Here is a 13,789-nt window from a genome sequence, read left to right on the forward strand (position 1 = left end):
GTACTGACAGTTGTTGTAATATCTTAATCTAAAAAGATACAGTCATTAATGTGAAACAGACATGAGAGTACTATACAAAATGGTGGGCACATTTCTAATAAAAGATATGCATTCAAAATAATGGAGAAGTCAAAACAATAGATAATAGTTACATTTTGAAATTATTTTCATGACTTTTATTTTTTCACAACTTGATGTTTATTTTTCTTTTGACAGAACGGTTTCGAGATTTACTACTTCCACCATCTAATCAAGACTCTGAGATTCTGCCCTTCATTCAATCTAGAAAGTATCCCAAGTAAGCACTAGGAGTTCACTGGATATTGGGTGGGGTGGGCTCAGTGACAGGGGAGGCTTGGGGGGACAAAAACAAAATAGTTTCTTTCTAAGGATTTCTGAAAAAGCTAAAATACTCCAACCTACTTAAAAAGGGCATCTCCTGCACTGTAATATCTCAGGCTCTTCACAGCTGGGTCAGAGAAAAGAGTCTTGCCTACACTACAGCCCAGCTGTGAGTAGGAGTATTTGCAGAGGGCGAGCTGTAAGTTACCTGCACTGGTGTCTGGTCATGCCTCTTTTTGCTTGATTCTCTATCAACAGCGACAGATATTTTGTGGGTGATCCCTCATCTGGTGTCCTGGTTGCTAGCCTTTGAATGCAAGGATTCATTCATATTGTAATGAGTAGTTTTCAGATAACCACCTGTTAGATACAATTTTAGTAATTTCTCTATATTCTTCTTTACTATCTTGAAGATTACGGGAAGTGAAATCTCCTGGCCCTTTCTTATGTGGGGCAGAACTGTTCTTCTCTTAAATGCCACAAGTGTACTTCTTGGTTGAAGGCATATGCCTTCATCTTCCCAGAGAATCAGCAAGTATGTTTTTTATTAGGCATCTTATTCCTGGACAGCTGATGGATGCCCATATCTTGATCCTTCCTGTACAAGCTTGGAGTGCCCTCTACTTCATGGTTGTCTTACTCTATTTGCTAGCTAGTCTACAACAAGCTGAGGAAGGAATAAACTGATTTCTGATATAGAAAAGGAAGGTCAGCAACTTGAAGAATTAGAGCTTGGTTTATACATATTACATCAAAACCATTCACTATGCTAAAGTAAATCTTTGATTGACTTGGTAGTTTATTCAAGTATCCACTGAAGTATCCATTCAATTTTAGAATAATTTTTTCCCTAAAACTTAGCTTTGATAATATTGACTTACCTCTGATAACAAAAATACAGGATCTGAATTATCTGGTCATTATCTTTGATATTAATCCTGATTTAATATCTAGCAATAATCTTCAAGTTCTCTCACAGGGACTCTCCTGAGGGACATACGAAACCTGGACAACGTTCTGTGCATATATTACTTTTCATGACAGGGAGCATGGAGGAGTGTGAAGGGATTGACACATCTCTATCAGTATTTTTGCCCTCTGCTGCTGTTTGCAGAGGGTAATGATGCCTGATCTTCTGACTCTTGCACTTACTATCCACCTCACATATTTGCTTGAAGAGGTAATCCAGTGGTAATCTGTTACCCGCTATTTCCCTAGGTTTCCTTAGCTCTATGTTCTCAACACGTATCCCTCTTGCTCTTAGGTTGCTTTTCCCATAGTGATGTTCCAATATTGTTCTGATATTTAACAGAGATACCATGAGACAATCCTTTGTCAGTGTCTACTCCTTAGGGTAGTTTTTGTGTTTGTTTTGTTTTTGTGGGGGGATCTGTGGACTAAAAGAATAAAAGTTGTCGACTGATGCCACATACACCATATTGGGGCGAGTAGGAGTGCAGACTGCTTCACGAGCCGTGCTTTGTGACTCAGGTCACCTAAGCCTCTGTGCCTCAGTCTTCACCTCTGTGGAAGGGGAGAAATAATAAGACCTACCACCAAGGGGTGTTATGTAGATTAAATCAACTAATAAACAAAAAGATATTTAGAACTTAGCTGGACTCGTAGCGATACTTCATATGTAGCAGCAAGTGTTGCTACTCATTTAAAATTACATATAGCATTAACTAGATCTGCATGTTTCCAAACAGGTTAGTGAAGTCGACTATTCATTGATCTTGAAGGATAGGTCTTATGTCAGGATACCTTTATCACTCTTCCCTTAATAATATTTTGGGAAGAACTATTTATTTAATATTTCTAGATTATGGCTAGTTGCTGATGCGAGGCACTGCTTTGGTGACCACTTAACATCATTATGAGACTGGGAGTGGTGTATAAACAATGAATTTTGGAACACTGAAAAGAAATAAAATAAAATGAAAAAAATCATTATGAGTTTCAGTTTTCCAAATTACCCAATGAAAGCATGGTAATAAAGAAAGCTTTAATTAAGAAGTCTGAATAATATTTATATATTTATATAAATAGAATATATTTATTTAAATATATAACATTGAATAATACATAATATTTATATAAAAATTCTGGATTAAATACAATTGGTATGTTTTATATTTATATAAAATATAGTTTATATAAAATATAATGTATATAATATATAATATTTATATAAAATTCTGGATTAAATACAGTGGCTTATTTAGGTTATAGAATATTAAAAATTTGCATCCTCCCATTGTCCATATAACATCTAGTTTGGAGGTAGTATTTTAGGAGGTGCTGATGAACAGAGAAAGGGTAATAGTTCTATTTATGCTGTGCCTAAGGAGTGTTAAACTGGTCCAAGGAAAAGCATAGGAGCAAAAACTCTGGGCGTGTAAATAATGACCATGTAAAGAAAGCTGGGGTAAAAGAAGAGACAGTTGTATTAAGAGCCAGTTGATAAATATAAGAGGGCAGGGATCTGTATGTCTAGACCTTATTTAAACCATTTTGTGATTATTCATGATTTTCCATATTCTCATTTAGTCTCATTTGTATTCACTCTTAAATATACTATCATTTATTCATTACTGAGGATGGCTATAAGTCAAGGAATTTGCCATTTCATGACATGCAAAAATTTCTGGAAAGCTGGAAATTTAGTTAGACCCTTATTGTTTGTTGTTCTCGTTCACAATGTCATACACCTATTTATATGGAGATTATTCTCCCTCCCTTTTCTGCTTGTTTTACTGACTCACTGAATATAGACCCTATTAGGGAGAGATGTTTTAAGAGTTAAAATATGGTTTGAGAAGCAGCTTGTTTGCCCTGTATTATCTCGTGTCACAGGGTGATGTGTATAGAGCACGGTATAGCTGGCCTTCTGTAAGTCAGACTCACTCTGCCCTGGTTCATATGAGTTGGTGAGTGGACAGTGGTTATTGGATTGAGCATAGGATCTCTAGTCAGGATATTGTCCCTATAATCTTAAGCAATTGGTTATCAAAAGACATATAATAGATACTAAAAAAGGGAAATTTTTGTATTTTACTTAGTAGAGAAATAATCATGGAGAAGAGAACTGACCAGTTCTTGAAGTGCGTGTGTGTTTTATGGAAAGCCATTAAAAAAAAAAAAAAAAGTTCTCTGCTGGGAAACATTGTTCTGTTCATTCATCGCATTCTTACATTTGTGATCTTGCATTTGACCCTTTGCCAAAACCTGGCACATCCATTCTCATCAGATGTATGTGAAGACATTGCCTCATGAAAGTTCTTGTAGCATGAATAGGTGTGACCATTGTCAGAAACAAGCGAATGAAAAGAAGAAAAGGAATATATACTTAATACAAAATAAATGTTGCTGATTCATAGGTTAGAGGCAAGAAATGGAGATAATGAAACTTGCTTTGTTGTTCATGTCTTAGCTGGTGTCACTGTTAACTCTGAGGCATTTGGGTTTATAACATATTTAAACCAGAGGGTAGCTATCAATATTCTTAGGTTAGACAGTGACAGTATTCTTAGAAGACAGTGTGTCTTCCAGTCTTGGTAATTCAGGGAAAGTTTCATTTTCCCTTGGATATTCTTATCCTTGCAGCTTGGAGACATGGAATGGTTGAAGACATTTGGCATAATTTTGTGAACAAATGACTTGCAACCATTTTAGCAGTTACACCAGCAAAACATGATTCAATGCCTCTGGAAGTTTCACCATATTATGTATAAAAATATTGTGAAAATGTAGGCATAACATGTGGTATAGCTTTATTTGGTTCTCATGAAGATCAAGTACTGAATGCTTAATCTCAGTACTCTTTAGAGAAAGGTACATTATTTAGGATCAAGTTCAGAGTATTCCTTTTGACCTGGTTTGCCACCAGAGGATAACCTTGATTATTTAGACAATAAAAGCAATGCCTCAACCCATTCGTTTCTAATGGACTGCTTAAAAATGGCTTCAAGTGGTGATATCAGGTGATTAAATGCAAAGCCTCAGAAGACATTTCTAGATTTCATCTATTCTCCAACTTGTCTTCCTTTCTCTTTCCAAAGAAAATTTTGGGTTCCTCTTCTTGCAGAGGCCTCCTTTCTCTCTTTAGTAATTTCTGTTCTGTCTGTATGTTTGTAATGTATTTGTCACTGGAGCTAAGTTACTCCTATTCATAATAAAAACACTTAGCACTTAACACTTTCTACATTGCCATGATCGTGTTATGTGCTCTATAGGTATTATTTAACCTTTGTTATTTCCCTAATGAGGTAGGTTAGGTAGTACTGTATCCCCAACTTTACAGATTTTATATATTAGAGGATTTAAATGGGTTAAGTGACTTAACCAAAGTCATATGGAAGAGCTGGTTCCCAAATTCAAGGTCTGCTTGGCCCCCAAATTATACCCAGTTATACTATACTGCCTCTCATCCTTTCATCTGTCTATTTTTCCATTAGTCCATTCATCAAATATTTATTGAACAATTACTGTGCACTAGAACCTGTCACAGTTACTGAGGATTACAAAAATAATGAGGACAAAACATATGACTTTGAGGAACCTAGAATCTGTTGGGGGGGGAGAACAGAATCAGACTCTAATGGAGAAATTAATTATAGCAATGGGATAAGACCTATAGTTATAGAGAAATGCACTAAATTCAATGGGAAAAGAGAAGACAATGTGTCTTCCAGTCTTGGTAATTCATGGAAAGTTTCATTTTTCCCTTGGAGTAAAATCTGGACAAATGCTATGGAACCAGAAGAAGAGGCTTTTTAGATGGAACCAAGAGTACAGCAGAATATAGAGCCGTGAAGTGGGCTGTTCATTGACAGATCACCTGCGGGTGTTCCAGTTGAAAAACCTTTGTGTGTGTGTGTGTGTGTGTGTGTGTGTGTGTGTGTGCACGCGTGTGTGCATGCATGTGTGTGTGTGCACATGTACACATGCGTGTGTATGTGCAAATGTTCATACATATACACACACTGAAGGGCTGGTATATAAGGAGAAACGAGAGCAGGGACCACTCCAAGAAGGACGTAGCTTGCCATTTAAAGGAATTTGGATTCTGTGGTGAAGGCAGTGGACCGTCATGAAAGAACTTTAAGCAAAGGAGCAAAAATCATTGTCTTTGCCTTTTCCTAGTTTTATCATGGAGCCAGAGAGGGCCACGTGGCACTGCATGGGGCTGGCACACTAGCTGGTTGGCAGTTTCATACTCAGGAAGGCAGTGAGAAAGAATCGATTCCATAGTGATAATAACAGGGAAAAGCAGGTAGATATCTGAGGATTTTAGGAGGCACATGACAGGAATGTTAGGATTACCTGGCAAAGGGCAGGAAGATGAAAAGGCGAGGGGAGTGACAGAGGAGAGGAAAGAGTTCAAAGAAGGTGTTCAACCTTTTTCATTTGGATCACATTCTGTATCAGCAGTCCCAGGGTCTCTATTCCAAATGGAGGTAACAATAGTGCTATAGAAAAAGCTTTTGCGTACAATTGCTTTTACTCTCACATACGATTCTTCTGACACCAGATATGGGGTGTAGTTTTTCACACACCAACCAATTCCTCAATAGCAGCTGGGTGTCTTACAATTCAATCCAATTCTGAGTTTGGGCAGACCCCAGAGGTTAAGGGCTCATTCCCATTACACCCCCATTTCCAAATGCCAGTCGCAGGTAGCAGGTCCCCCGTTGACCCACAATTTCTGTCCAAATTGGCTGCAAATCAGAAATCCCCACAACCTCATCCTTGGATTCAATCATTTGCTAGAACAGCTTTTGGAACTCAGACATACTTTATGAATTTACCGTGTAGTAAAGAATGTGATGAACGGTATAGATGACATGAACAACCAGATGAAGGCTCTTGAGTGCAGGAACTTCTGTAACCATGGAGTAGGGGTGTGCCACCCATCTGGCCTGGAGATGTGTTCACCAACCTGGAAGTTCTCTGAACCTCCATACCATTGGGGTTTATATGGAAGTTTCATCACAGAAGCATGATTGATTATTAACTTCATTTCCAGCTCCTCTTCCCTCTCCAGAAAATAAAGAGTAGGGCTAAACATTCCAAGATTTTAGTCATGGCCTGGTGTTTCTTTCTTTCTTTCTTTTTAAAGATTTATTTATTTATTTATTTATTTTGGAGAGAAAGAGAGAGTGCATGCATAAGCGGGAGGGGCAGAGAATCTCAAGCAAATGGCCCACAGAGCGTGATGGGACTGATCCGATCTCACTACCCTGAGATCGTGACCTGAGCTGAAATCAAGAGTTGGGCGCTTAACCAACTGAGCCACCAGGCACCCCTGGCTTGGTGTTTCTGCCAAGCAGCCCCCATCAATGAGCCTACCAAGAGTCACCTCATTAAAACAAAATAGGTCCCCATCACCCAGAAAATTCCAAGAGATTTAGGAACTCTGTGTCAGATGAGTCTAACCCTCAGGAAACTACAAAGGTCTTAGGAGCTCTGTATCAGGAACCAGGGGCAGAGAACAATATGAATATTTCTTATCATTTCACAAGTAGCTTCCCAGTAACGTTGCTTTGAGAAATACACAGTGCCTGGCATAATTCTCCCTTGTTAGACTTTGTGATCATTCAATAAAATGATGGGAAGTACCTGCCTCTTGCAAATGTGAATTCTCACCATCATCCTCATTCTTGGCTCTCTTCTCCCTTTTCTCAAAGCCATGCTTTACCTCAGAGCAAGGGAAAGTTTCTACCACATGGTCTGGCTTACTGTCTTTGGTCCAGTCCAGATCCTGTTGGAAAGGACATGCTGTTCTGCCTGACGCAGGTGGTTCCGTATGGTTTCTACAGTCGCAGCTCTGCATCGTGTTCTTCCCAGTATACCTCCAGTTGTAGTATTGCCTTTCATTAAGAAATTAGTTTCTCCTCTTCTCATCCCTAGACTTAGGATTTCTTTTGTATAGTAGGTGATATTCCAGTACCTGTCTGGCAAGAGATCGAATAAGCTAACGTTCTGACGAGAGTGTGGAATGCAGTAATGAGGATTCCCACTTCTTTCAATATTTGTGAACATAAGCAAGCAAGATGTGAGAATTAAGCTGGTCTCTCAGTAGGTCGTAGGTCCTAACCCCTGGGCTGAAATTCACATGTAGAAACCCTGCTGTCAGGACTGCAAAAGCCAAGTGGATCACCAAAACCTGCAAATACTCCTACAAACACTGAGGTAGTCTTGAACTTGGAAAGACTGGCTCAGACATGTGGTAAGTCAAGAAACTCTGTTAGTGCAAGTCTAGTGGGCAAGCATTAAGGATGCCTCCGTGCTGAGTGAGAGAATAGCTTATCTTGGAGTCAAGTGAGAACTGATTCAAGGATAGGGCCAAGAGGAGCTGGTAGCTGGGAGGCCAGGAACCTGAAATCTCAAAACAGGCTGAGAAAGTGAACACTTTCTAGGGCGTAAGGTAAGCACATGTGATTCTCTACCTTGTGCCTTCGAGAGCCGTCTGCTTTCTTTGTTTTGATCTACCCTCCGTTCCCCACCGTTGCGTATCTCCTCAGAGAGCATTTGTTTTAAGTTTTGGGGTTGTTTATTTGTTTGCTTTGACTCAGAGATTGTCTGTCAGGTGAGAGAGAAAGTGACCTGAAGTTCTTCCTTTGCTACAAAACTTAAAATCCCACCCTAACTTCCTTGCACTGGAATGCCCTCCTTTTGGCATAGGTGATTTCTAGCTCTTCAACAATATTCCCAGCTCTACAAAAGCGATATGTCAGAGTGAAGCCATGATTTTAGAAGCAATTTATGAACTCCTTAGCCGGGGTGAATTTTAAAACAGTTTTATATTTACCAAGTCATAAATTTTAACAATATGTCTGTTTATTGGAATTCCTTGTCAAAGATATTTTTTCTTTGCAGGCCCTAAATTAATTAATAGCTTCTATTTGTAAGGCCTTGATTGAATAATTCAGAATATCAAAAAACAAACATCAGTCAAGGTGGTTTTTTTAAACAGTGTTGTTTTTATTTATGCATGAGATTGCATTAAGTAACAGTCGCCCATTACCTGCAGAGATTTCTTAACCTTTTCCTGGTAAAGTTTCTTTCCTTAAGTTGTTCCTAAAGTCCAGACAAGGGACACCTGGGTAGGTCAGTGAGTTATCTGCCTTTGACTCAGGTCATGATCTTGGGGTCCTGGGATCAAACCCCATGTCGTTGGGCTCCCTGCTTGGTGAGGACATCATCTTCTTTTTTTCCTTCTGTCCCTCCTCTGTGCTCGTGCTCTCTTTCTTTCTCACGTATTCTCTCTCTCTCAAATAAGTAAATAAATTTATTTTTTAAAATTCTAAATTAAAAAAAAAGTCCAAAAATAAGGACCACCACCTACCACTCTCACCAAGTCTTAACTCAGATGTTAAGGGCTTACCCTGATCAACACATCAAAATCACCACCTGTACTAGCTCACCCCCCATCCTTCTTATCTGCTCTACCAACAACATAAATGCAGCATGGGATATTGTTAGAAATACAAATTCTCAGACTTCAGCCTAGAATTACTGACTGAGAAAACCTGGGGGTAGGACCCACCACTCTGTGTCTAACAAACCTTCCAGGACATTCTGATACATGCTAACTTTTGAGGACCATTAGCACAAGATAGAAAGATTCTGAAGACCATCTGAGGCTTTTTAACTCCCTCCTACTTCTTGCTGTTTTTAGTGATGTGATTATCTCCTGGGATTGGAGTGGTGTAAAACTGCAACACCATTGTCTTCAGAGAGACAATTCATGACTTCCATCATTTTCCTGAATGAAAGAATAGTTGTTATATGAAAAATGACTCTGACCACTTTTAGCCTGCAGGGGAGGATTTCCAGGACTTCCTTGGCACAGTGTACCCTTTTCAGACTTTATTTGCCTTTCTGTATTATCCCAAACCAGAATAATTTACAACTGACTGACTGATTAGTGTGTGATCACTAAGGAAGTGAGCTTTGGAGTCAGACTCATAAGGAATTGAATGAATCTTTCCCTTTAACAGAAGTGTGGCATGAGAAAATTACTTAGCATTTTTGGGTTTTAGTTCTCAGTGCAGTAAGGGGCAGATTGTATCTCCTGTGAAAGCTGTTGTGTGGATTAGGAGGGAAGGGGTACAGAGAACAAGTGTAGATCCTGGATTAGGTCAAATGTTCAGTGAAGAGTATCTGTTACAACATCTCATTTTAGGATTTGGAGGTTAGGGTCTAAGATTGTTTTGGAATGCTTTTTTTTTTTTTTTCATTGGAAGAATTTTAAAAGTAAAATCAGATAAAGATAAAGAATTTTAAAAGTAAAATCAGATAAAGATAAGAAAGGCAAATAATTTTTCAAAAATGGAAACTTGACATTAGCATTAAGTGGATTTGAATTACAACCCTTTGTTATTGTTAATAGTAATGTCTAAGATTTATCAAATGCTTAGTGTGTCCGGGTACAATGTGAACAGCTTATACTTTGATGAGGGCTTATTTTCCTCATGTGACCAGAAGTACCAAGATACTTGGTGGCTGGGGTTTGTTGTCAGCATATCCCATCTGAGGGTTCCCCTCCTTTCCCCTCTCATGGTTGCAAGATGACTCTTTGAGCTTCAGCCACCACATCTTCATCCCAGCCATCCCATCCTTATCCACCCTCGTGAAATGTGTAGGCACGCCGAGTCAGCCTCCCTTGCAAAGATTTTCTCAGAATCTCAACCCAGCACGTCTTACATCTAGTTATCCTAAACATTACTATCACGCCACCCAAAAACTGGGAATGAAAAAAGGAAATGGGATAAACAGTAGACAGTAAGTGGTCTTTGCTTTGCCTGAATTACCCCATTTGATCCTTATAATAACTAGTGAGATATGTATTATTTAGATCACCTTCTATTTACAAAGGAGACTGTTGAGGCAGAGAGCGATCAGTAACTTGCTCAAGGTCATGTAGTGCCACCTGCTAAACCCAATGATGTAAACTAGTATGGAGAGCCTACATTCTAACTTACTGTATTATTATATAATAAAAAGATAAAATATTTACTGTATTGTTATACAGTAAAAACATACCAATCTTCCTTAAGTTTTCCATAACTCTTTGAAGTTGCATATTTTCTCCTACTGGGAGTTTAAAACGCAGATTTTTGTTGTTAAAATTTCTGTTCTAAAAGGAATTGCTGTGGAAATTGTGAGAACAGAAACCTTTGCCCTACTAAGAGCATTCTCCCTCATAGGGAATGAAGGGCCCAATGATAGTAGTCTTAAAAACAAATGAACATGTTGAATATATTATATTTTTTCAGTATTTCTTTCAACAAATATTTGTTTGGTGCCTATTAAGTGCCAGCAACTGGAGATAATCATGGGCCAAACTATTGCAACATAGCACCCTGGTTTTCTTAGGTTTTTGAGTTAGTAATAAAACCCAAGCAAAAAATCTGGCAATGCCTAAGCCAGCTGTACTTATAAAATTATGTTTTATTCTTCTAGAGTTTTATTGTTTCCAAAGCACTTCCATGTGTGGTATTTTGTCTGTTAAATCAATTTCTTCTGTCAGTTTTACTTATTAATTATATAGTTTTCCTCTTATTTATTCCATCCATTATTAATCCATTGATTAGTAAGAATAGAAGCTAGATTGACAGAAACAGTGATAATTTCATTCTTTCTGAAAATTGTTCCAGTTGGTAAATGTTTTCACAGCTGAAATCAACATTTTGGGGTTCACCTAGGGAAGGGAAAAAGTATGGCAGGGGAAGGTGAGGCAGAATATTGAAATCCATGTACTCACAAAGTATACTAATATGACTTTTAAGTCCCAAAGCCTATGTAACTTAATAGGTTAAGATTTTGTTGATGGTATTCCTGAATTCTTACTTCCTTGGATTTTGTTTTTTAGTTCTATGCCATTGTAGTGGTTTTGTTTTGTTTTTAGAGACTACGGGTGTATGTAATTTGGACATTAGTTGCCTGTCTTCCATTTCAACCACTCTTTTATCTGTTGTTATTTAGTGATTTTTTTTTCCTGCAACAGATAGTCTCTATCTCCTAGAAATGCTGAAGGCATGGACTATGAGTAATTTTATTTGCTTTCCTGTTCAGCATATAGTTTGGGGGAATATTCATATTCAAGTAGTAGACATTATCCTCCAGGTCTTGAAATCACTAACCCATCACTTTCAAAAAGGCTCAAAGAAGATAATATTCGCAGAGGACAAGAGGAAAACAGGAAATCCCACTTCTCTATTGACATTGTGGAATTCTCTGGAAAGATAAAGTAGAGCAGTGATTTTCAGACTTTAGTGGGCTTATGAATCACCCAAAATTCTTAGTAAAACACAGATTCTGATTCAATAAATCTGAAGTTGTTCCAAGATTCTGTCTGTCCAACAGGTTCTCAGGTAAAATTGACACTAATGGTCTGAGAACCACATTTTAAATAGAAACGAACCACATCGTCTTAGTCACAGCCTAATGAAGGGCTTTTCATTCCCTTCACAGTCACATTTTGCCACATGTGTTGCCGGGGAAGAAAGACGTGCTCAGCATGCAAAGCAGGGGAGAATAGAGTTTCCCTCCTAATAGCCGTCAGTCTCTGATTACAAAGGAAAATCTGAAAGCATAGCCAGCTGGGTTATAAGTAATTACTAACAGTATATCTATAGTAGTGCCTTGCCTTCAAGTCTGTTTTATCCGAAATCGATGTAACTACAGCTATTTTGCTTTTGCTAGAATTTCCCTCCCATATCTTTATGCCTTAACATTCAACTTCTTTGTATCCTGATATAAAACATGGAATCTTGAATCTTTTGAAGAGATTTATGACTCTATTTTCTTATTCCAGCCTCACAGTCTTTTCCTTTAAAACCAAAGATTTTGGTCCATTTACACTGAATAACATTCTACAACATTATTTCATTTCTTTGTCCCATTTTTTCTGTTTTATTTTCCCCCGTACCCCTACTTCTATTTTTTTTTTTTTAATTGGCTGTGAAGACAAGAAGACACATACTATGATAGAAGCCATGGTCTATTTCTTAATTGAATTGAGCTCTCTAAACTAATGGAAAAGAAGTGGCAAAACCAAAATATAATGCAAAGGAATTTGGGGTATGAAAGGTTAAAGAAGCTAGAATTAGCCAGCAATTAAGATAAAAGCCTGCTCTACACCTAGCTTTCAGCAGGAAGGTCAGTAGCCATATGGAAAAAAGAGGAAAGACAGGAAAAGGATGGAATGACTTGTCTGAGAAAAAAAAATTATTAAATATTTGGGTGAAGACATATAAGTAGACAGGAAATAAAAGGATTCATTACCGTCTAAATAAATAACAGTTTAAATACAATTTATAAAATGGCACTCTTTGTTGGAAAGGGACATCAAGGTGGCTCCGTTGGTTAAGTGTCTGTCTTCGGCTCAGGTCATGGTCTCAGAGTCCTGGGATAATGTCACAGGTCAGGCTCGCCACTCAGCAGGGAGTCTGCTTCTCTCTCTCTCCCTCTATTGCTCCCCTAATTGTGCTCTCTCTTTCTTTCTCTCTGTCAAATCAATAAATAAAATCTTTAAAAAGAAAGGTTAATTGTGGTTAAAAAAAAAAAGTCTCAACTAAATATCTAAACTCAGTCTTAAAGGGTGTTTATTTTAACAGACTCTATTCCCTCTAAAAGTTTTCAGGGGTAATTTTATTTTCATAAGGGTTACAGCTGTGTTTAAATATATACTGGAGTGGGGTGTGAAATTTGGCTCGATGTTACATTTGAAAATCCAGTAGGGGTTTGGTCATCTTATAATTCATGTTTCCACTTAAGTACTGAACAGTTGAACAGTTTGATAGGTTTTCTTTGATATTATTTGAACTGTTTTTTGCATCTGAATTAAAGTGTTAAGTTGCATACTGGCAGATCAAGTGGACATTAGCCAACACATAAAACAAAATACAAAGGCCAAAAAAGAATTCTCCTTAATTTTCTGTAGGAACTATATTTAATGATGAAGATTCATGTATGTGTGTGTGTGTGTTGTGTGTGTGTGTGTGTGTGTGTGTGTCTGTGTTCCTAAGAGTGAAAAATACGTATAACATACTAGATAATAAGGCATACTAGATAATAATGTTACTATGGTACAAAATGATACCAAAAAAAATCTAAAAATGTTTACTAACGCACTCACACACACACACACACACACACACACACAGTTTTTTGTTTGTTTGTTTGTTTAAAGATTTTATTTATTTATTTGACAGAGAGAGATCACAAGTAGACGGAGAGGCAGGCAGAGAGAGAGAGGGAAGCAGACTCCCTGCTGAGCAGAGAGCCCGATGTGGGACTTGATCCCAGGACCCTGAGATCATAACCTGAGCTGAAGGCAGCAGCTTAACCCACTGAGCCACCCAGGTGCCCCCCACACACAGTTTTTAATGCACCTTTGAGTTGGTAGAAAATGAACGGATGATATTGCTTTGCATCA

At 38.0% G+C, this 13,789-nt stretch overlaps 1 protein-coding gene across 1 annotated transcript in view; it reads left to right on the forward strand.

The window, feature by feature from the left end:
• Positions 1 to 13,789, forward strand: part of NOX4 (NADPH oxidase 4) — a 79,203-nt gene that overhangs the window by 23,057 nt on the left and 42,357 nt on the right. The window contains exon 6 of the mRNA XM_082682357.1: positions 217 to 298. Within this exon, the coding sequence (XP_082538483.1) occupies positions 217 to 298 (82 nt within the window). The remainder of the gene's footprint in view (positions 1 to 216; positions 299 to 13,789) is intronic.

Source organism: Mustela nivalis, assembly GCF_964662115.1.
Source record: "Mustela nivalis genome assembly, chromosome: 9".
Taxonomy (NCBI): domain Eukaryota; kingdom Metazoa; phylum Chordata; class Mammalia; order Carnivora; family Mustelidae; genus Mustela; species Mustela nivalis.